The sequence below is a fragment of the Streptopelia decaocto genome (genome assembly GCF_964273445.1).
Source record: "Streptopelia decaocto genome assembly, chromosome: 9".
Lineage (NCBI taxonomy): Eukaryota > Metazoa > Chordata > Aves > Columbiformes > Columbidae > Streptopelia > Streptopelia decaocto.
Window position 1 is genome coordinate 15,962,386 of NC_138664.1, and position 21,460 is coordinate 15,983,845.

The following is a 21,460-nucleotide window of genomic DNA, read 5'->3' on the forward strand; positions in this document are numbered from 1 at the left end:
CTGTTTAGGCTTGGCTCTGGTGACAAGAGGACATCATAGCTGAAGTATCCTTTTTTTTTTTTTCCCCCCTAGCACTCAATGACTGTAATACAGCCTGTAATATGGGGATTACATGCAACTTGACAGACTCTTTAGCAGAGAAAAGGGGGAGGGTCCCCAGCTAGTACATAAGAAACATTGCTGTAAATGACTTTATCCATAGATAGTGCTTGCAATTCACGTGGTGATGGCCCAGGACCATCCATCTCTGCTGAAGAAGTCCCCCAAACCTAGACATATTGTTCCTTGTCTTCACAGATGACCATAGCCAGTATTTCACAACATAGAGAACAACTTTTTTAAAGAGGGAACCATTCTAATACATATAATACTTAGTTGCTTGTGTGTCAATGACTAATTTCCTCTAAGATGCTGCCAGACATTTTTCTCTCATTTACATTCCTTCAGACTTCCATTCACCCCTTGCATTAGAATCTGACTCTAACACTGTGATGATCAGCAGAAATTAGAGGTAAGAGTGTTGGAGGGGTTGGAAGAAAAGACAAAAACTATTGCTCATTATTTGAATTGAGTCAGTTTGTAAAAGGTCAGCAGAGCTGGAATCTAAGTAATCCTCAGCTGAAGTCAGTCTACATTTGTTTCAAATGAATCTATCAATCCATGGACAAAAGATGTAGTTAAATTCCCTTCAAAGCTGAAAACTAAATTAAGAAACAAATTCTTAATAGTCATCCACACATGCAAGCTTATGACAACAGTGAGCATATACATTACAAAGCAATCACCTCATGTCTTCTTTCTCCCCCCTTGTCCTTCTCATTCATGTACTGCACAGCACATGATCTAACCACAAACCCCATTTCTCATAGAATCTGACATAGATGTTCAGTGAATCACATCAAAAGCCTTTATACATCCTAGCAGTATTCTCACTGATTGTATCTAAATTTGGCATGAACACTAAGTATCAATAGTCATCAAAACAGGATTTTGACTATGCATAGGAATAATTAGAGGCTAGCTCTGTTCAGTGATATTTAACCCAAAAATACTTAAGACAGTGCACTTGTGGAAGAACTCACTTAAGAGGAATAAGATTCATTGCCAGAACCATTGCAATGAACATGACTGATACCTCTGAGACTTAAAAGAACACAGAAGGGAAGATAATTGTTCTCATTTATAATGGTACTAGCTATTAAAAAAAAAAAAAAAGGGCAGTGTATCTGGGTGTGTTTCCCTCAGACTGTATTACTTGGGTAATTGCAGACTTACCTTTTGTGATCCAGATGCTGAGCCCTTAAATGAAGTGCGTTTGAAGGAGCCACTCATCCTCCGTAAGGAACCTGTGAACTTTCCTCCTTTTCCTTTCTTACTCCCTTGGCCCTTACCCTCCATAAGGGACCTACTACTCCAGCACCAAAGAAAACTCTGATTTCAGTCATGTAGTCTGAGCAGTTTTTTTCCCAAAGCCAACAATCATTAGGTTACAGATTAAATAAAAAGACAGATGCATAAAACAAAATGAAATCCAAATAATGAGACTCCTGTTCTGATATGCACCCTATCACAAGTGTTACCAGCCAGCTGGAAAAACAAGGCAATACACTGATCCAAACTGCTGTCCTCCTCCCTCTTCTCTACTGACTCTATAATCAGGCTTAATGCACACATCTTCTGCAAGCTACGGTTTTTAATGGACAGAGATTTAATAAATGGTGATTGAAGGTAAATCTACTTTAGAAGCAGCAGCCTGAAAGGTTTTTATTTGTGCAAAGCACTGGGCAGTCAGATGGAAATTATTTTGGTATCAGTAGAAAGGCACATGAAAAGAGCAGATGGTCCTCAGCAGACTACAGGTTAGAGGCTTGGTGGAATTCTGAAGCATAAATGCTGATGGCAAGTGTGGCTACAGCAGGTCTTGGGATGAGAAAGACAAGGTTTTAAAAGCAAACAGTCCATGAGATCACAAGTTAGATTCTAATTAATTAGGGAATACGGGTTGTGGCAAATAAGGTGTGGTGTGTATTATCCTCCTGAATTCTTGTCAACATCTCAATTCATCTGTTTTTTACTATTCTGCCTAAAAATGCAGAGTGAAAACAAAAGGAGAGGCAGTTAGGAGAGAATAAACAAGAAATGAGGAAGAGACAAGGTGCTTTAAAAGAACAATGCAATTATTATTGACTATGAAATAGCTAGTTGGCTCCAGAAGACTTGCCTTCTCAGACATGAGCCAAGAATCTGTTAGAGAGCCTGGTTTGGAAAAGAAAATGGATGAGAGCAGAGAGAAACTAGAGATACATTTCAGCCATTCTAAATCTCTGTCTCCCTAAAGACAAGGGAAAAATGCAAAAGTTTTACATTTTCAAATTCTGAAGAAGCCTGAACCCACTTCATGAAATCACAATGTTTTTCCTTGGCAGTATGATCATTTTCCAGGCAAAGTGCATTTCTTATTTGAAAAAAATAGTTTCTAAATTTTCAATACAGAACTTGGCATCTTTCTTAGGTCTGAATAGCTGCAACTCAAATAACAAAAAGCATCTAGAAAATTTTACACCATTTTTACAGAACTCTATTTAGAAGATCTTGTGCACAGCAAAACTGATAGTGACAGCACCATGTCTTCAATTCCCTTTGGCACTTCAGTTATACACTGCAGCAGATTATTGTTTTTTTCTCAGTTACAGGTATTAGCCATTAGGTACTTCAACAGTTCTTGATTCTTTAGTTTCTATGCTTGAAATGAAGTGTAGACAGAATATTGTTCAGTGCTGGTTACCTACCATGAGAATGAGCACACTGGAGGTCACTGGGGACTGCTGTCTGCTGGGCAAAGAAAGTTGACTTTTTCTGTAAACCACATATCCTCAAAGCAATCCTGCAGTAACCTAGGCAAAAGCATATTTGGATTAAAAATGTCACAGTTTACACTACAAAACACAGACAGCATGTAACTGGCAGATGACATCTATAGAAAATAAGTTCAATTTAGTCAATTCCACACTTAAAAAACTCAAAGGAAGACTGTAGGCCAATTTATGGTACTTTTACTTCAGCATTGTCTGTTTATCCATTCCAAGGGTTATTTAGTTATTTAGCAACTGCCTGCTCCCTCTCTCCTTCTCTTGCAAGAAGAAAAGCAGGTTTCAAGTGAAATTAGGCAGATCATGAGACATGGTCAGAAAAGATAAAGAACCTCTGTTTGTGCCACTGGGCCTGTAAATCAGTACCTGTGTTAGCATCCTCACATATTAGAAAGAGCCTGTACTGATCATATAAACAACGAAATGCACTCCTGTAGTCTTAATTCCATAACCTGAATGGTGAAAACCTTCAAGGATGGTGTTTCCAGTCACTCTGGGCAACCTGCTCCAGTGCTCAATCATCTCCCACTGCAAGGAATTTTTTCTGTATGTCCCTTTGGAATTTCCCTTGCTGCAACTTACAGCCACTGGTCTTCCTTCTGCATCTCTGAGAAGAATCTGGCTCCATCTCCTATGAAATGCCCCTTTATGTAGTGGAAGACTGCAGCTAAATTCCTCTTCAGCCTTCTCCTCTCCAGGCTGAACAAGTCCAGCTCTTCCAGCCTATCTTTACATCAGGTGCTTCCATACTCTAATCTTCCTGATGGTCCCGCCCGAGACACTTTGCAATCTCTCTCCTGTACTAAGGGGCTCCCAAAATGAAGACCATACTCCAGATGCCATCTCATGAGTGCCAAACAGAAGGAATAAATATATCCCTCTTCCTAACACAGCACAACACACAGTCCTCATTGCTACAAGGGCACACTGATGACTCATCTGCAACTTGCTTTTCACTGGGATTCCAGGTGCAACTAATCCACGGGCTTTGAATTTGCCTCAGTTGAATTTTTTAACTTTGTTTCAGTAGACTCCTCTAGCTTGTTGGAGGAAACTCCCCCCCCCCCCCCCCCCCCGGCCATCCGCCTTGGTATTGCCATAAATTTCCTATGGGCACACTCTATGTCCTTTTCCAGGACTTTCAAGGTGTTACACTGTATTAGTCCCTTCTGTATCACAATATTATAACTAAAGAGATATATTCAATCTAAAAATTAAAAATTAAAAAAATGTGTTCATCTCAGCAGTGTAGAATTATTGTGCTGAATTGAAGCACAGCAGGATAACTTGGAGGCTGGTGGGGAGGTGTCTTAAATCTTGCTGCCTTAATAGAGCATCCTTAGAGACATCAAAAGAACAGTTTTACAACAGGTAGAAGTCCATTTAACTGCAGGCTGAGCCAGTTGAAGACTTCTGGCATAGACAGGGCTAGTGTTCAGCTGTTTTCCATGTGCCTATAGGATCAGTAGTACAAACAGCAGAGCAGCCTGTGGTTGGATGGACTTAACTTGGAGGAGCTTAATGCAAGTATTAGTAGAAATAAACCCAGGCACAGTTAGTTTCTTAGCTTCTCATGAACTTGAGAATGCAGGAGCACTGGTATTACTGTGCAGAAAAAAAAAATAACACAAAATTCTAGTTTCCATAAAAGCAACATTTTCAGTAAAACTACTGAGTTTTAGTTTTGTGAGAAAAATGAGAATGTTGCCAAAAAAAGGTTTCAAAAAATATGGAAGCTACTTCTGTGGAGAAAAAAACTTGTACTTATGAACAATATTTCTTTAGCCAACGACATAACTAGTGAGTTAAAAACTCATCTAGGTGAACAACAACTAGGGCTCTCATACATTATAAGCAGCAAAGCCATTTGCTATTTATTTGTCTTCAAAGCCCAATTCAACACAATATTAAGTTGTCTGTAACAGATACTGATGGAAACAGGTGAGAAACGCCACCACATCTTGGACAGCATCCTAATGTGCAAAATCATACAGCATGAATTACAATTGGAAATTACTGAATCGCTATAACAGGAGTAAAAACTTCTTCCCTCTCCTTATGTGTAGAATTCACCTCTGGAATTGATGAATTTAGAACCTGTATCTGCCTGGTTACTTTGAAATAAGCACAGGTAGCACCTGTCATCCTTGGACCAGATGAACTTCTAGTCTCATTGCCTTTAGTGGTATGCAAAGAATTAAAGAGAAGAAGCTTGTAAGAGAATTAGAAAAACCTGAATTCAGTCCAGCAGTTCAGAGAATACAGGCCATGCAGAGCTGGAGATCCTCAGTAACTGGTATGAACAACAGAAGTGTGCCAGCAGCTCAGTCATATTGTCCTGTGTTACTCCAGATAAAAAGCTGAGTCTTTAAAAACATCCTAGCATTTCACATCTACTTTAAGGATAATGACAACAAATTAATTACAATTATGTTAATTCAGTCTCAGCATACTCATAAATAACTTTCCTTTTAGATAGACAGAAGAACAGAACTCTTTCCAGGCCTCACAGTCATAGTAATACAATAAATTAAATGACAGAAAGGATTACACTGCACTTTATGTGATTATTTTACAGACCAACTTTCTCAATTTTCTGTGCATCATAAGCCCTGAGGACGACTTCTCACTGGACTCAGATTTGTGTATGTGACAAAGCACTTCTGTGTAGTTAATTAAAATAACTATCAGCCTAGACTGACAAATGATAAACAGTACTAACAAAGTATTTACCCCTGGATGACCATTACCATCAGTTTGCCTGAATAATCAGGTCAAGATTTTTCTTCATTTTCCCCATATTTTCATTATTTTCCAAGTACTCTATTTATACCCAAACAATTAGATGTAGTAAATAAAATGCCTTTAAATATTTCCTATTAAATACAGTTTGAAATGGTTTTCTCCTATGCCTAAAACATGGATGAAACTGTCTGTACATTAATACAGTTACTTTTGCCCTGTGAAAAAAAAACAGAATGCCAGCTCTGTCTGTGCAACAACAAACTTGAACACCGAGTCTGTTGTGCTGGGCAGACTGGAAAAATGCTGGGGCCCTCGTGCATGTCAACAGGGTGCCCCTAGATTCCAAATTCATAAAAACTTGTTTCAGAAGCAGAACCTTTGCCACTGGTGGTGGTCATCTACTGAAAATGAGGTTCATGCCAGGTGAATTTAATGTATATTGTGCAAACATAAGGAGCAATCAGCTTCAGTCTCATCATCTTAAAAGCAAAGGGGGTTTTGACATAGATTTCAATGAGGATAGGATCTCATGACAGTAACAAGTTTTCATTTCAGCTGAGCAAAAAATTGTCATCATTTCAGTATTCAGTACACCAGTGTTTTCAATGCAATACTGTGGTCTCAAACAAAGCTAGTTAAATAAATCCAGAACATTTCCTTACCTACTAGGAACTAAAATAAAGGCTGAAAGAAAGAATGTCTATTAGCTAATAACAGAGAACTGGAAAGGGCCGTGAAGAAAAAGAGAGAGCTGATGAATTAAATAATAAGCAAAATGAGTAATTGAAATACAAGTAAGCCTTGAAGCCTTGAGTCTCCACCTCTAGATATTAGCCCACAAAACTCCACTGATCTCAGAATGGAAAGAATGAGCCTGTATCTCTGGAAGGAAGTAGCTTTATTTCTGCTTCCCGCCACAGACAACACCTACAACTGGTGCCAAAAGCCCACTCCCTGCTTGGGCAAACACGGACCATGTGAGTGGCAGGTGTGCTGGAACTCTGCTCATATTCAACACACTAAATATTGAAGTAAGGCTTCCTACTGCGGCCCATCATTCCCAAGACAGAGAAAGCAACTGCTTCTTGTTGGGAGATAATTGAATTGCTATCAGTTCTATAAAGGGGGAAGAACAGACTTCCATTAGATGCTTTGTTAATGTATCACTTTGCTTATTCATAGCATTGAGTTACATTGTGAAATTCCAAATACATCATTCCTAGCACAACATCCATTTGGTATCCTGAATGGTAAATACCTCCATGATTTGGCAACTTGAGTCTCACTTACAAATAACTTTTTTTTTTTTTTTTTTTTTTTAGTATCACCAGCCCCACCTGGTGGATATTCTGCAGAATGTATTTTCTTAAAGGGAACTAATAGGATTTTCTAAGTTTTGTTTATCCTCCCCTTAGAAACATAAGCATTAAAATGTCTAATATTTTTTTTTACATTATATTACCATGTGGGAAAGGTCAAATATGCTGAAATGTTAATCTTTATTAGCAATTAATTGTCCAGGAGAGGTATGAAAACCTCTCTGTAAGAAAATTAATTTAATTGGCCAGTGATCTTTCCTAAACCATAACATACTGATATTGTACACAATCAGGTTTGCTCTAATTGGTAAAATTACTTTTCAAATGAAAAAAATAAATAAAATACATAGGTAAATTTGGAACAGTTTGGAATAATGGCAACTGTAACCTAGAGAAGACCTGGAAATGTGCATATGCAATACATTGTGATGCAAGTAGAGCAAGACAATATGAAGTACGAATTAGCTGCAAAATAAAAGTAAACATAAGGTGTAGAATAGGTTTAGAAGCAAAATAAGGAACTCAGAATCAGATACCTTCCTGGCTCTGGCCCTGATCTTCTAAGGGACCAGGCACAAGTTACTCCATATCTTTAATACCTTGGTTTCTCTATCCAAAAAAAAAAAAAGTAGCAATCATATATAGCTGTGCAAAGACTCTTAATTCCCTGATATTTGTAAAATCATTCAGTGTCCTTGGGTAGATGCAAGTATGATTATTGTTTGCCAAGTGCTTGAGCAAATAACCCCTACATTGTTACAAGAACATTCTCAACTTACTGACAAACCCACAGTTCTTCACAGTAGTAAGTCCAAAAATTTTGCAAGATGTTCAAAGTACTTTACCAACATTACTGAAACTTACCAAAAGAGAAAGAAAGGAAAATATCAGCTGAACCTATGAGGGTATTCATTTAAAAGGGTTATCTACACAAACTGAACATCTCATTTCAGAGTTCACATATCACCAGAAGCAACAAAACCAAAAGAGAATAAATACAAATATAATAGCATTGATCCCCCTTTTCTGCATTTTAACTCTAGCACTTAAAAGTCTCTTTATTTCAGCTACATTTACCTATCATATGCAGTCAGGAAAGACAGCTCTGTAATCTATCACACATCAGCAAGCAATGAATCAGCATCTCCTAGATGGTCTTGTCTGGCAGAGCTTATCACCTCTCAGTGTATTGCTGGTCTTATATATTCTCACTGCTTAACTCACTGAGTCCTGTGACACTCCAGTGAGTTATAACATTATACTGGATGTTTTCTGATTGCAGTGTTTTACCTTCTGTTGACAGATATTTTTTAAGAAATGTGCATGAAAGTAGTGAAACTTAATTAAATTGAGGGAGATTTTAAGAAGCAAATAAGGAGAAAAATTCATTGCTCTCATCTCCCTACCAAGCACTAGATAAAAATGCAACTGTGCTTTTTGCTGACAATCTATGTAGAAGAATTGGGCAAAACCCATAAGGTTTTTATTGATGTATTGGGTACTGCCAGCAAGAGTTACTGTAATGCTCATGCTAGAGAAAGCCAGGCTCTTTGTTCACACATGCTCACTCACAGACCGTCAGGAGCACCTCATCCATTTTATCTCTTGATTACGAACTTAGCTCCAGTTCGTGCCCAGTGGTGAGATGTGCCAAGTTAATCGTTAGAAACAAAAAAGCTTCTGGGCAGCTACAGATCACTACCAGCACCATCTAGACACGGCTGTCACCAGCCTGCCATGCCCTCTTTTGGTGAGAGGCAAACAAAAGCTGGCTGTGTCAGACCTATTACCCAGGTCTCTGCCCAGAAGCAACTGTACCGAGAATTTCCACCTTTATCAGCTCCTTCAGTTACAGATTCTCTGTTTCTGCTAGAAACATTTACCACAGTAATATACTCCAGCTGACTAACTCACGTCACACCGATCTGCAGATCTGAAAGAAGATGGTAGATTTTCTTTGCTACTTCCTAAATTACAATATGACATTGATAAAGGGATATACAATGGGGTGAGGACTTATCTTTTTTCCTCTTTCATAATCTATCTCCTAGCAGTTTCGTTGTTGGCATCATATGACTTAGCCATCTTTATCTCCTGACTATAAAGTCTCAGAGACACCAATAAAGACAAAAACTGGTCCAAAACACACACGCAAGAGTCAAATGAGCAAAGCAAGACAATCAAAACCCACAATCCCACCTGACCTTGCAGTAATAGGATCACATCAAGATTAGTCTATGTCAGAGATTAAGCCCACTGAAGTAAACTAATCTTTCTGCAGTCAGCTAAGACTATATGTTTACTCTTTAAGCTGGGAAAACTTGGGAGTATAAAATGCATATCTGCTGGAACAGACCATATAGACTGAAGCTAAGTGAATGTTTAGTGTACTTATTGCTGCGTCACTGACCTTAAGGTGACTTCAGAAAGGAAAAGTTCTTTAAAAGGTGTTTAAACTATACAGTGTGATTGATGGAAAAAAAATATATATATTCAAGTCAGTAGAGCTCTTAGAGGCTGTACTAACTCACATTTTGGCAGCCAACTTTTTGCCTGAGCAAAGCACCACAGACAGCTTCCAGAAGAGCGAAATCCTGCACATCCGCACCAAGATGCCTTGCAAGCAGTGGGACTGCCTTCCCTCGGCTGGCAGAGCAGTCTGCAGGGACCTCTGAGCTGTGGCATCTATGAGAAGGAGCAGCACAACCACTGTGCTCCTCTGCCCATGAACACAGCAGCTGGTGATTCTGCTTCACTGCAAACCCACTCCTGTCCTGCCATCAGTCCCTTTGCATAGTGACCACCAGAGCACCACACTACAACAAGCGTGTTCCCTGCTGAGTACCATCAAACTACTACTTGCCCCATCAGTAGTGGCATTTGTCCATCTGCATCTGGGCAATAAGGTACATCCGGGGGCATTTTCTTCCTCATAGGAAGTTCCTTTCTAGTGCATACATCAAACTTTTTCTCTAGGAAATGTATTTACCAGTCTGCAGACCTTTAGAAGCTGTGCATTCTGCCATCTCAGTTCAGGCTGCTCATAATCCTTTTGTACTCTTCCTTCTCATCTTCACCTCTATTAATTAAAATGTATTCCAAGATCTCTGTTTTGAATTTCATCAAAATATCAACATCTGACTGAAAGGGGGGAGTTGGGGGAATTAACACAGAAATAAAACTTGTTTTGGTAGTATTTCCTCACAGGCCTTTGGTTTTCTACTCATGGCAACAATCACAGACCAACATCTTCAGATGACATGGAACCAAAATCAGGCTGTGAAAAACTCTGGATAATTACCACTGCAGAAGCACCAGAATAGTGAGGTCCTCACATGGGAGAGTAACGGCCTCGGTGTCACCATCATTTTACTGCTGCTTGTTTAACTTACCAAGCCAATCTACTTTGATACTCATTTTTTAAAGAACTCCTGGCTCAACAGAGACAGAAGTGCAAAAGTTTAAGAGAAGATGAAAACAACTTCTTGACTAGCACAAGAAATTTTAGCTCAGCAAGAAGTACTACTGTGTTTCATGCTGTACAATAGAACATGTTGCTTTTTAAAATATTTTCCTTATCAATTACTATAGCTTTCTGGGCCCAGTCCTACATATCTTACGCGTGTTTAATTCCCCACATAAAATGTACCAAACTTCAGAAACAAAAGCAGTGCATATTTGAAGACTTAGGAGAGATTTAAGCATAGACTGGCTTTATGCCGGCCCTCAGCAGTAGGCTGAATTCCACCTTTAATGAAGTCAGTACAAACTAGCATTTTCCGGGATCTGTAGGACTGGGCCTACTGTTAAAGGAGAAAACTTGTTACATTGTTTCACTGCAGCCAAGTCATTCTCAGCATATACACATTTTAATCAGAATTTTGATATATGCTTTAGTAGGGAATAGCTCAGTAGGGTCCATGCCTTAGCTTTCTGGGATCGTACCAAAAATAATTAAATCAGTACCACCACATGCTTAAGGTTTTTGTTGTTAATCAAATCCATTAGAAAAGTAAGTGTACATTACCTTCTCACTCTCTATTACTCCTACGAGATTCTGCTAAAAATACTAGTATTACAAGGAAAAAGCACACTCAAGGCAGTAATATTTTTGCATCCATTAACAGGATTATTATTCCCTAATAAAATTCAGGAAACTGAACACCAAAGGCCTGTTTTGTCAGGGGACATCTAGTTGTAACTGTGAATGAAAAAAAAATCCCAAACTGAACAAGGAAACACATAGCGATACGGCAACTTGAACCATTAGTATTTTTAAGATGAAAGCCTGGCCTCGACTTGATGCAAAAGGTTTTAAATTACTTGTGATGGAAGTCTGACAACGGGCTTGAAATGGGAACAAGACTTAAAGCAACCATTTGTAGTTTTGAACACATCCATAAGCCACTACACCTGATGACTAAAGACCTGACTGACTTCATTTTCGGACACTTATCCTGACGATGCATGACTCTTGCTTCTTTAGCTTAACCCACATTTTATCTGAGATGTCGCTGCAAGATGGATTATTGAAAGAACCACGTTTACTCACAACTTACTTTTGAACTTTTCATTTCCAAACTTGTGTGGTCTGAGGAAAGGGTGAAGGCACATGTCAATATCATTCAAATGGGTACTAGTAGCAGAAAACACTATATCAAGCAAGATTCCTGCAGCAAAATTAAGAGGAAGTTTCAAGTAGAAAAGCACTTTAAGAATTTCCCACTGACACCTCTAGAACTGGTAGGTAGGGCTGCAAAGAGAATGCCTGAGCTGTGTGTTTAGACTTATGACATACATGGTTGCATAAATACCTAGAAAAAAGAGTGAGTCCTCACAAACCAAAACAGACATAAGCATGACAGACTGAGGTTTTATTGCTGCCATTGAGATCTCTTTGGTTTGGCTGACAAATAGGAAGCTGCTCCATCCACATTCACTAGTGCTTCCTGGCTGCTGGGCACTGATTCAGCTCTGCCAAACTCTCAAGCTCCCATCTCAGGAACAACGCAGTGCAGTTTCTCATTCAAGCCACTCAAGGCCCAGCTGGTGACTATACCCACTGCCAAGCCATTTTTGCAGACACACAAGCAACACAGACACAAGCTACTGTATCAATCTGATTTGATTTTCTGTTATGTGTTCATCTCAAAAGAAGTGTGACCCTATTAGACTCCAGTGTGGCTGGTAAAATTAGATGAACTGCAAATGTTCAGAAATCTATTCCTTTGCTTCAGGTCAAGCAGGACTGAAAAGATAATCATGACAGTGCAACAAAAATAACACCAACTACATAAAATTAGTTAATGTAAAACCTTTGCCTTGCATCTTTCTTACAGCATCAGCCACTTTTTCACTCATCATCTATTTCTTTTACTGTTCTGTGTATCAGCAATGTTTTCTTCTACGAGTATTAAAGAAATCTGAACTTTGATAAAGCATTTAATAAGTACATATCAAAAGATATTTATGTAACTCTATACTTTTTCCTCAAGCATGTTTCATTATTCATTTTGAAGATACAAAAAAGAATCCCTGTCTTCTTTTAAATACAAGAAAATTAATGTCTTTAATTAGATAACATATCCCAGGCATATAAAAATGTTATTGTATTAAAAGAACAGCTCAGACTTAAACTACTTAAAATGAATTCAAGTTCAAATGTCAGAAGGCACACCAGAAGAGATAACTACCACTTGGGAGAGAAACTCAGGCAGCTCTCATCTCACTAAAGGTAGAATGAGCCCTTTTAGCATCCTGCTTTGCAAAAGACCTTTGACCCAAGTAAATGGCCACTCAAACAATGGTAGAAAAGAACCACATTTCTCAGTTGCACCCAATCTGTTAATTTACCCTACTGTTTTCCTTAAAATAGAAAAACGAGAATCACATACCTTGTCAGACTTGAAGAAAGCATCATATCCTTGGGATGTATATTAGTTAGACATAGTAAGACAATGTTTAGTTTAAAATCAAAGTATTCCACATAGCCTTTAGCATGCAGAGGTTCTTTTAGCTGTGCTAAAAGATGTGCAAATGTCTACTCAGAGCATTAGAAAAGGCTAATTCCTAATTCCCTCGACTAAGCCTGCCTGCTGCTATGGACTACTACAGGCTTTATTCCTATTAGAGACTTATTGGTTGCCCAAGGTGACAGTGCTGTGTCACAGGTAATCGTGAAAGTGATATGGTAAAGGGTTTCTAAAAATTTAGCCGTGAGTAAAAAGATCAAAGTACTAAGTCTGTAGCCTTTTAAGCCTAAAAAACAAGCAGGTAGTTACGTTTTACTTTTCTAATATTAGCTGATATGCAATACAGTCACATACCCTTTCCATTCACAAGCCACACTGTCACTCGAAGAATCAATGACAGCAGCTTGGGGGAGGCTGATACTACTCAGATGACAGCAATTATAAAACAGGGGAAGGTCAAGCCATGTCAGAACAAGGAACGTTTGTGTTCATTTTTCAATTTTGGGTGTAGGCCCCTTTATCTTTTCTAATTGTGTAACTTAGAACCAGGCTGATTACCAAATAATAGAACAAATCCTAGGAGGGTTTAACACCCCTAAGTGCCACCTACAGCAGGAACAAGGATAATGGTATTGATTGGAGACATGTTGTTCGATGTTCCTTGCTACTTTGAAAAGAAAGAAATACATAGCAACCTAGCTGCAATCAAACTCTCATGAAACAGCTGAAATTGTCATTATTCAGTATGGCATTCTCCAAGGCATATGTGAGTACAGACATGGAATTTAACAAGAATTGTGTGTCACAACTTGTTTGTATTTCTGTAAGGAAAATATTGTATTTCATGTAAATTTTGGCAAAAATCAATATAATATAATATAATGTAATGTAATGTAATGTAATGTAATGTAATGTAATGTAATGTAACGTAACGTAACGTAACGTAACGTAACATAATGTAACGTAACGTAACATATATCTCATTTGGCTGAATTGATAGGATACCTTCTGGAAGCCACAAGAACATTAAGTGACAGGAGTTGCCCATGATACTAGACCTGCCTGATGCTTTTGGCTAATATCTCATTACAAATGAGAAGTAATAATTAAAATATTGCAACTGGACATAATCACATCACAGACTGCAGACAAATAATTCTATTTTAGAAAACAAATACATTAACTAGTAATGCCATTTTGATCCACCTTAAATTTCTCCTTAACTTCAGTAAGTTCAGTGTATCAACACATTGCAGAAAATGAAAAGATCATGAAACCCCATACAGTAAAACCTGTAACTTGCAATTAACCATCCTCAGTCAGTCTTTAGCATTCAACTTTACAAAGTTAAAACTATTACATTGTGCAGCAATTATATGTACTGATGTTAATCTTTAGACACTCCCCTGATATTCTAATTCCTTATGCTTCCATTAGAGCATACAATGTGCACCATGGAGAAACTTGGAATCATGAATAAATCATTCAGAAGTTTTCCTGCAGATACTCCAATCAGGAATCTGTGCAACCATAACAAAAGAGAGAGAAAGGAAAGAAAATCTGTTCTCAGCCACTCTTTCCATGGCTTCTCACTTCCTCCTTTCTGGCTTCAGAACACCAACGAGCTCTCAGATATAGAGACATCTGTGTTATAACAGCAGCCAAGGCTCTTTTTTGGTGGGAAGTGCCACCATGCCCATGAGCCACATTCCCCTTTTTTTGCTTCTTTTCCCCTAAAGGATGTCTCAGGAGAGTTTAGTAAAAACCAGGAACTTCCTTAAACATATTGAGCACCTGCACCAGTAAAATCACATTCTTAGCTGCAGGTATGTGGCTTAAACAAAGCAATCTTTGCAGGACAGACTTGCCAGATAAGAAGCTTCCTTGTGAATAAAGCTTTCGTTTTGCTTTTTTTGTGAGGGGTAAAAAAAAAGAGAGAGGAATTTAATGGGCAAATGAGTTTCCACAGAGATGTCAATACAGTTGTAGGAAAAGTTCTCAAAGTCTACCAGCTGTTACTCTGTCAGTTGCCATTGAGTTCTTGTCTGAAATGCACAGAATAGCACACTTCCTATAACTGAAATTACTCTGTGGTCTGCTACTTTTGAAACAATGCTTTAGTTTCCGTAACTGGGAAGCCATTTAAATTAATCTACTTTGTAATTATCAGCCTCGAATAACCAACCTTCAGAGTCCCATTTTCTGCACAGCAGCACATGCAAAGTAAAAGACTGTGTTACACTGTTGTAAACATAATTGGTTTCAGTTGGTTTGTGTGTCCTAAAGCAACGACAGAAGTCATAACTAATGCAACCAAACCTTTAATTATTCTTTACATTTTATGTTTTCTGGAGATGGCTGTTCCCCATCTGGTTTCTCACAGTCTCGATGACACACACTGAGTCCTGGTTTAAGTGCATTTCTTTTTTTGAACAGCTTTCCTGTGTCCCTACATCATTCACACCATCAGGCTCCAGCAGATGGAGCTAGCCAGCCATTTGTTTGGCTTAGCTATTAATACAAGGGAAAAATAAGCATCTAGTCATTAGACTATACTGCTATTGACAGCACTAGCTCATAAGAACTTCTCTTGTGCATATCAAATATTCCTCTATGATTTGTTTCTCCTGCAGCAAAATGATGGGCAGCTTCTTCTCTACTCTCCTACTTCAAACAATTGATCTCATATCAGCACTGTGCTTATCCCTTCTCACAGAAGCATGAAAGATAAAGGCAGACATGGAGAAGGCAAGGTGGCTCTGCACTTTTCTTTTCATGGTCAAAGTCACAGTTTACCAGGGATATGAATTCCCTACTCAAGCAATTACCAGTCCCAGATGTTACTAAGCTGCAAAAACATGGACCTATCTTCACCTAAAAGGAAGGTGAAGTGACATGGTTCATTTAGACGACTCTGGCAGCAGCTCAAGCAAAAGAAATAGGTCAGAACACATAGGTGTCTTGCTGGCACCCCAGAACAAGACTTACGAAGGAGAGGAAGATGATGGGAGAGAGAATATTAATAAACTCAATTTGCAGGGGGATCCTGACCTTTCTATTCCAGAATGAGACAAAGTTTCCAGTACTGAAGAGGAAGTAATATGTTCTCTGACAGCTTTTGTTCCTTGGGTGCATCCTCAGCCACAGTAACCATTTCCTTAGGATGCTGGCTAACAGTGCCATAAGTCACAAAGCAACAGTAATAGCAAAATCTAGACAATAATAAATTAAGAAAACAGATTAATATTAATAAGAACAAGCTACTGTTACAACAAGACTACATTTTACAGGACCAAAACAAGAATTCTGGCTAAGAAACCACTGTCCCTCTAAGTGACTCTGAGACAAAGAAAACTACTGAAACCAGAATAATACCACTAGCAGTATCTTGTTAGAAAATTAGACTTACAGCTCGTAATAAAGACTCGTAAAAAAATTATTACATTAACTTCTGGAAAACACATAAGGAGATTTATAACTAAAATAAAAGATGTAAGCAGTATGAAACCTGGGCATTAAAGAATGTTGAACTAGAACTAACCTAAGAAATTGAAGATTTTGACTGAGGTTCTGCTTTTAACCACTCAATTAAAAAAAAAAAAAAAAGAGAAAGATATGAATGTTCATTTTGGTTTTGCTTAGTGTTCAAAGATTCTCAGATTCAGAGAATGCCCAGCCACTGCTCAGCATGCTGGACAGAAAGGTAATTAAGTAGGTTAAGATGCCCAGACCCTCAGACTTCTCCCAGAGCATTTGCCATTTCCCAGTAAAGCAATTCAGAACATTCTAGTTCCTACCCTGGCCCATTAATCTATGTTAGGAACTAAAGTTATGAGGAAAGATTCTCACCCATACTTTAGCACATTTACCCATTTACCCAAGGTAAAGGGGCCTGAGAAGCCTGAAGTCAGGTACAGCACAATATGCTGGCAGCTTCTGAAGACCCCAGTGGTAGTTCAGGTATAAGAGGTCTGCCAGGGACAGGACCACAGGGCACAATGTTGCTGACCTATGTCAGATGTGAGATACTGTCTACATTCTGTAAATCTTCCCAGCTGCTGAAGCTGTCTAGAATCATAAAAGTGGAAAAGTAATTTAAGTCGCCTTCCCCCTTGCTAGGCTGTGGGTCTTGTGCTCTGCTTCTTACAGCAATGTCACAGTATGGGCCAAAACTGACATTCTAAAAAAAACATGACTCTGAATTAAAAGGCAAGCTGACTCTTAATAAAAAAGAGAAAGAAAGAAAATACTGCCAGTTGGATTCCCAAGCTGGCACATTTGTTCAACAGGGCTAAACAGAAGTTATTGCAATAAAAAGTTTTACTGTGGCTATTACTGGAATTACTAAAATTAGAACAAGAGGAAAAAAAGCATCCTCATTTGAAGTGGCTAGTTTCATTGTTTTATGATTTCAGCTACACAGCTAGCTAACTGATGATTTTGGCCATCAGCTGTGGCTTAAATGGGGTATTACCAATGCTGGCAGGCCCACTTAGAGGAAACAGACTTCTGCACCTTTTTGTATATAGCTTGTAATCCAATGTACAGGCGACTGTGTGCGAAGTCTGGGTCTCCTGATCTCACACTGATGTCAGCTCCAAACCCAACATTTCCTTCATCTGAACTCCTTAAACACTGGCCTACTTTTCGTATTTGTATTCAGAACTAAGACACTGGAATAAACATAGAAATACCATACAGCAGGTCTTGTGCAGATCAAGATCTTTGCTCCTACTGGAATAGGTGGGGTTTTGTACTTTAATTGTGCTGTTAAGAAGTTAACATGAGTCACAGCCTCTCCTCTTTCCTGCCTTTCTAACGGCCTTGTACTACACCAGCAGGCAGTGTGTGTGAGGGGACTGCGGTGTAGTAAAAAGAAACTTGAAGCGTCCCCACAGAGATATCAATGCAGCTGGTGATATTTCTGATCTTGATTTAGAATGACAATACATAACAAGTTGCATTGCTAATAACAACAATAAGAAGGAAAACAGATAATACTAATGAATCCCAGAGAATCCAAATTAGGAACTGAACTAAAGTACCCCAGCTAATCTCTTCTGAGTGCTGGCACTCCAACAGTTATTTGATTGCCAAGGCAGAATAAATAATAAGCCAAAATTATTTTTTTAAATTAATCTCTTGGGAGAGGGAAGCAGGAAAGGAATCTAAGTTGTCTTTGTGGAATGTTGTCAGATGAGAATTAAAATTCCAGTCTTTACTGAGGCCTCTGCTGGAATGTGCAAAACACTGGGTACATTCCCCTCATGCACATACACAACTTGTGTTTTATTTTTCCGTAGCATGCTGCTTAAAGGCTCACAGCTGCATTCTTACTTGGTTTCTCAGTAATCTGGGTACATAAACACAGTGACACCCAAAGCTGCACTCCTCAGCCCTAGTGCCTTGCCTGAAATAGAAGCCATTTCACCCAGGACTGAGATACATCTGAAGGTCCATGCTGGGACTAGGAGGAAACTACTACATGGGATCATTCTGAGGTTTAGTCTGCTGCCTCCACCAAAAGCTTATTGGACATGCTACCAAAGATGGCTTAGCAAATCCTCATTGGTCAGCACTGGAACAGTGTGAGGCCTGACAGAGCTCTAATTCCACTTTCAAATGGTTAGAATTTGGCTTGTGCTCTAAAATACCACTGTTAATATTCAGCATCTATGATGCTGTTGATTGCAGTTGTTACACAAAGCACTTACCTTTCATAAACAATAGAATATTCTTGCCAGGGATAGGAGAGGAGGAGGAGAAGGGAGATGAGATTTTTCTTCCCATGATAGTTTCTCAGAAAATGTAGTCTGAACACCCCAGACAAGGAAGGCCTGTAGGGGGGGACAAACACATCCCTTTACCACAGGAGTATTCCACAGTTCACAAAAGAATTATATAAATGTTTTTCTTGATACCAAATAAACAAACTATACAGGCCACTTATTGTAGACAACTGTTCAATAAGTCACAAAATAACGTTGTGTGATAATCGAGTCAGATGCAAATTATTGACTCTTTTTACAGTCCTTTCTCACTAAAAGGCAAACTTCCAAGAGAAGTGTAAATGGAGACTTGGAGCTGGATTGATTCACGCATTTTTTCAATAGATGCCTTACAACACAGATAATACTTTAAAAAATGTCACTGTATACCTTAATCCCATTTGCTTTGCTGAAGATGAGTGATATCTGCAGCTCCTGAAAATTCCACTAAAAATTGTCTGAATTTCTAGGAGCATAAATACCTTTGCAGAAATGCATTCATGCATGAAATCCACCCTGTGTTGGGACCAGAAGAGGATTTTACCACTCTGTTGGGAGCTGAGGTATCCTGAGGCCTTGTGATGTAATGAGCAGGAAATCTCATCCTGATCATACTCTTTAGAGTTGCACACGTCATGTTATCAATTAGTGTCAAAACTCAGATGCTAGAATGTAACTCCAATAGGCAAGACGAATACAACAGATCACAGTACAGAGAGAGGCTGTGTACAGCAAACAGCAACTCCTCGCAGACTCCAGCCAAAATTATGTTCCTGGAAGCCCCACAGTGCCAAAGGAGATTCCCCTCATATGTGAGCTTTCCAGAGACTACAAGGACTGTCTGGTTCGCAAGGGCTGGCAACACAGAGTCCTGCCCATGTGCCTTATCACTAATTGGAATGAGTTGTTAGTCACTGAAGTGCAGTTTGTTGGGCTCACTAAGGGCAATTAGGCCAACAGTCAAGTTTAAATTTTAACTCATAGACACAAAATGTTGCTTTTCTAAGAGTAGTTCAAGTACACTTCAAATTACACAAGAAGATCTCTCTTTTTTATGGAGGAAGAGCTTCTTAGTTCCTGCAGCACTCAGCATATCCAAGAAAGCACTGTGCTCCAGATGACTGCCACCAATTAACAACTAAACAAATCAACGAATTCCATGAGCACAGACACTAATGAATTCAGTTTTCTATGGATTTGTATCTTATGGTCTCATTGCTGCACAATAATACACGAGCTCATGATATAGTCTCCCTCTCATACAAGTATTTGGTCTCTTTCATCCTATTAACCTGCTTAACCTAGTTTCAGACACTGCTTCCCTGTTAAACCCAGCCAAAATTAGCCAGGGGAATCTGCAGTAGACAGACAAACAGTAAGGTTGCATTAGGCTTCCCTGCTTTAGGAATCTAGGCTAAAAATAATATATCTTCTGAACAGCTATTGTTAAACTACTCTACTGTTAGGAAAGATCAGGAAGATTAAATTCTTGAAATTCTGAGTGTGTCTGTTTTTACTCTCTGTATACAGAAATCAGACTAAATTCTTTTCTGCAGGCCAAACTCCAGTCAGCCTAGGAAAATATAGGTTTTGCTGGATCTAATACTGCCTAGTGCCAACAGAACATTGCCTGAGTCACTTCCAGAGAACAGTCCCCAAGCCTGAATTCCCAAGCACAAACAGGCCTACCCATTTATTTGGAAAGTTAATATTTAACAGTTCTGACCTCAGTTACTGGGGCAGCCTGTGTTTCCTCAACACGGCACGAACAAAAGCAACTTGCTTCATTGGAAGACACAGTGGAGTGATGAGATTTTCTCATTCACAAAATTCACCCATCTTCCTTTTGGCTGTTTCCATCCACACCTTTAAAAAAAAAAAAAAGAAAAGTCAGGGAGAGGATAAGAACAGAAAAGAACGAATAGTCAATTGTCTAAGACATGCCCGCTTACAAAGCTAGGACTGCTACTAAATTATTTTAGACTTGGGTAAAATCATTTCACTTCTTTGTCATAATTTCCTTGTTAAATGAGGCAATAGTATATACCATCATTTCTTGCAATGTATTTTTCAAAAGTTATTTGTTATCTACAGAATTTTGAACATGGAAGTGGCCAGAGTGAACTAAACATTATTATTATTATTACATCTTCAAGAGCAGAAAACTGAGCATATTTGACAGGTAATTTGAAGCGCATGTGGGCACATATTTTCTAGCCCACATATTCACTTTCATCAGTTATTTATTTTTTTGAGGGTCTCAATAAAACTGCTTACATTTTTCTTGAACAAATCTGGTACATAAAAAGCCACTTATTTAATGGCTTCATGGGAACCTTAAATTATTAAAGCTCATACTTGGAAAATCCTGTTTGTCACAACTTGCAAGCTTGATCTTTCACTTCCTCATTACATAACTACTCATTCATTACCCACTGAAAACAGCAGAGGCCTTTTCAGTTACTTTACACCAGACCCTTGCAACAATATAAGACTATTTTAAAAAAAATAGTCCTGATTCCCTGATTTACATTAGCAAAAGTGAAGGAAGAGTTACAGACTACAATCGGAGCTAAATTAAGAACAGAAATTTTGCCAAGCTCAAAAAGGAGCTTTAACTACACGTAGCTATACTTATTATCACCATGTCTTACAGCTGCATTGTTCAATACACTGATGAATGCCAGGGACATGACTTAGGCTTTTTAAAGCCAACATCATTGATAACCTCACACATTCTATTACTCTGTCACTAATACTTAAATGAATGCAACATCCCCTTCATT

General features: G+C 38.6%; 1 protein-coding gene across 1 annotated transcript in view; it reads right to left on the bottom strand.

The window, feature by feature from the left end:
* The window catches only part of TRPM1 (transient receptor potential cation channel subfamily M member 1), a 90,135-nt gene extending 71,484 nt beyond the window's left edge, over positions 1-18,651 (bottom strand). The window contains exons 1-2 of the mRNA XM_082061007.1: positions 18,621-18,651; positions 2,790-2,894 (exon numbers count right to left, since the gene is read on the bottom strand). Of these exons, the coding sequence (XP_081917133.1) occupies positions 2,790-2,792 (3 nt within the window). The 5' untranslated portion in view covers positions 2,793-2,894; positions 18,621-18,651. The remainder of the gene's footprint in view (positions 1-2,789; positions 2,895-18,620) is intronic.
* Positions 18,652-21,460: the final 2,809 nt, after the last annotated feature.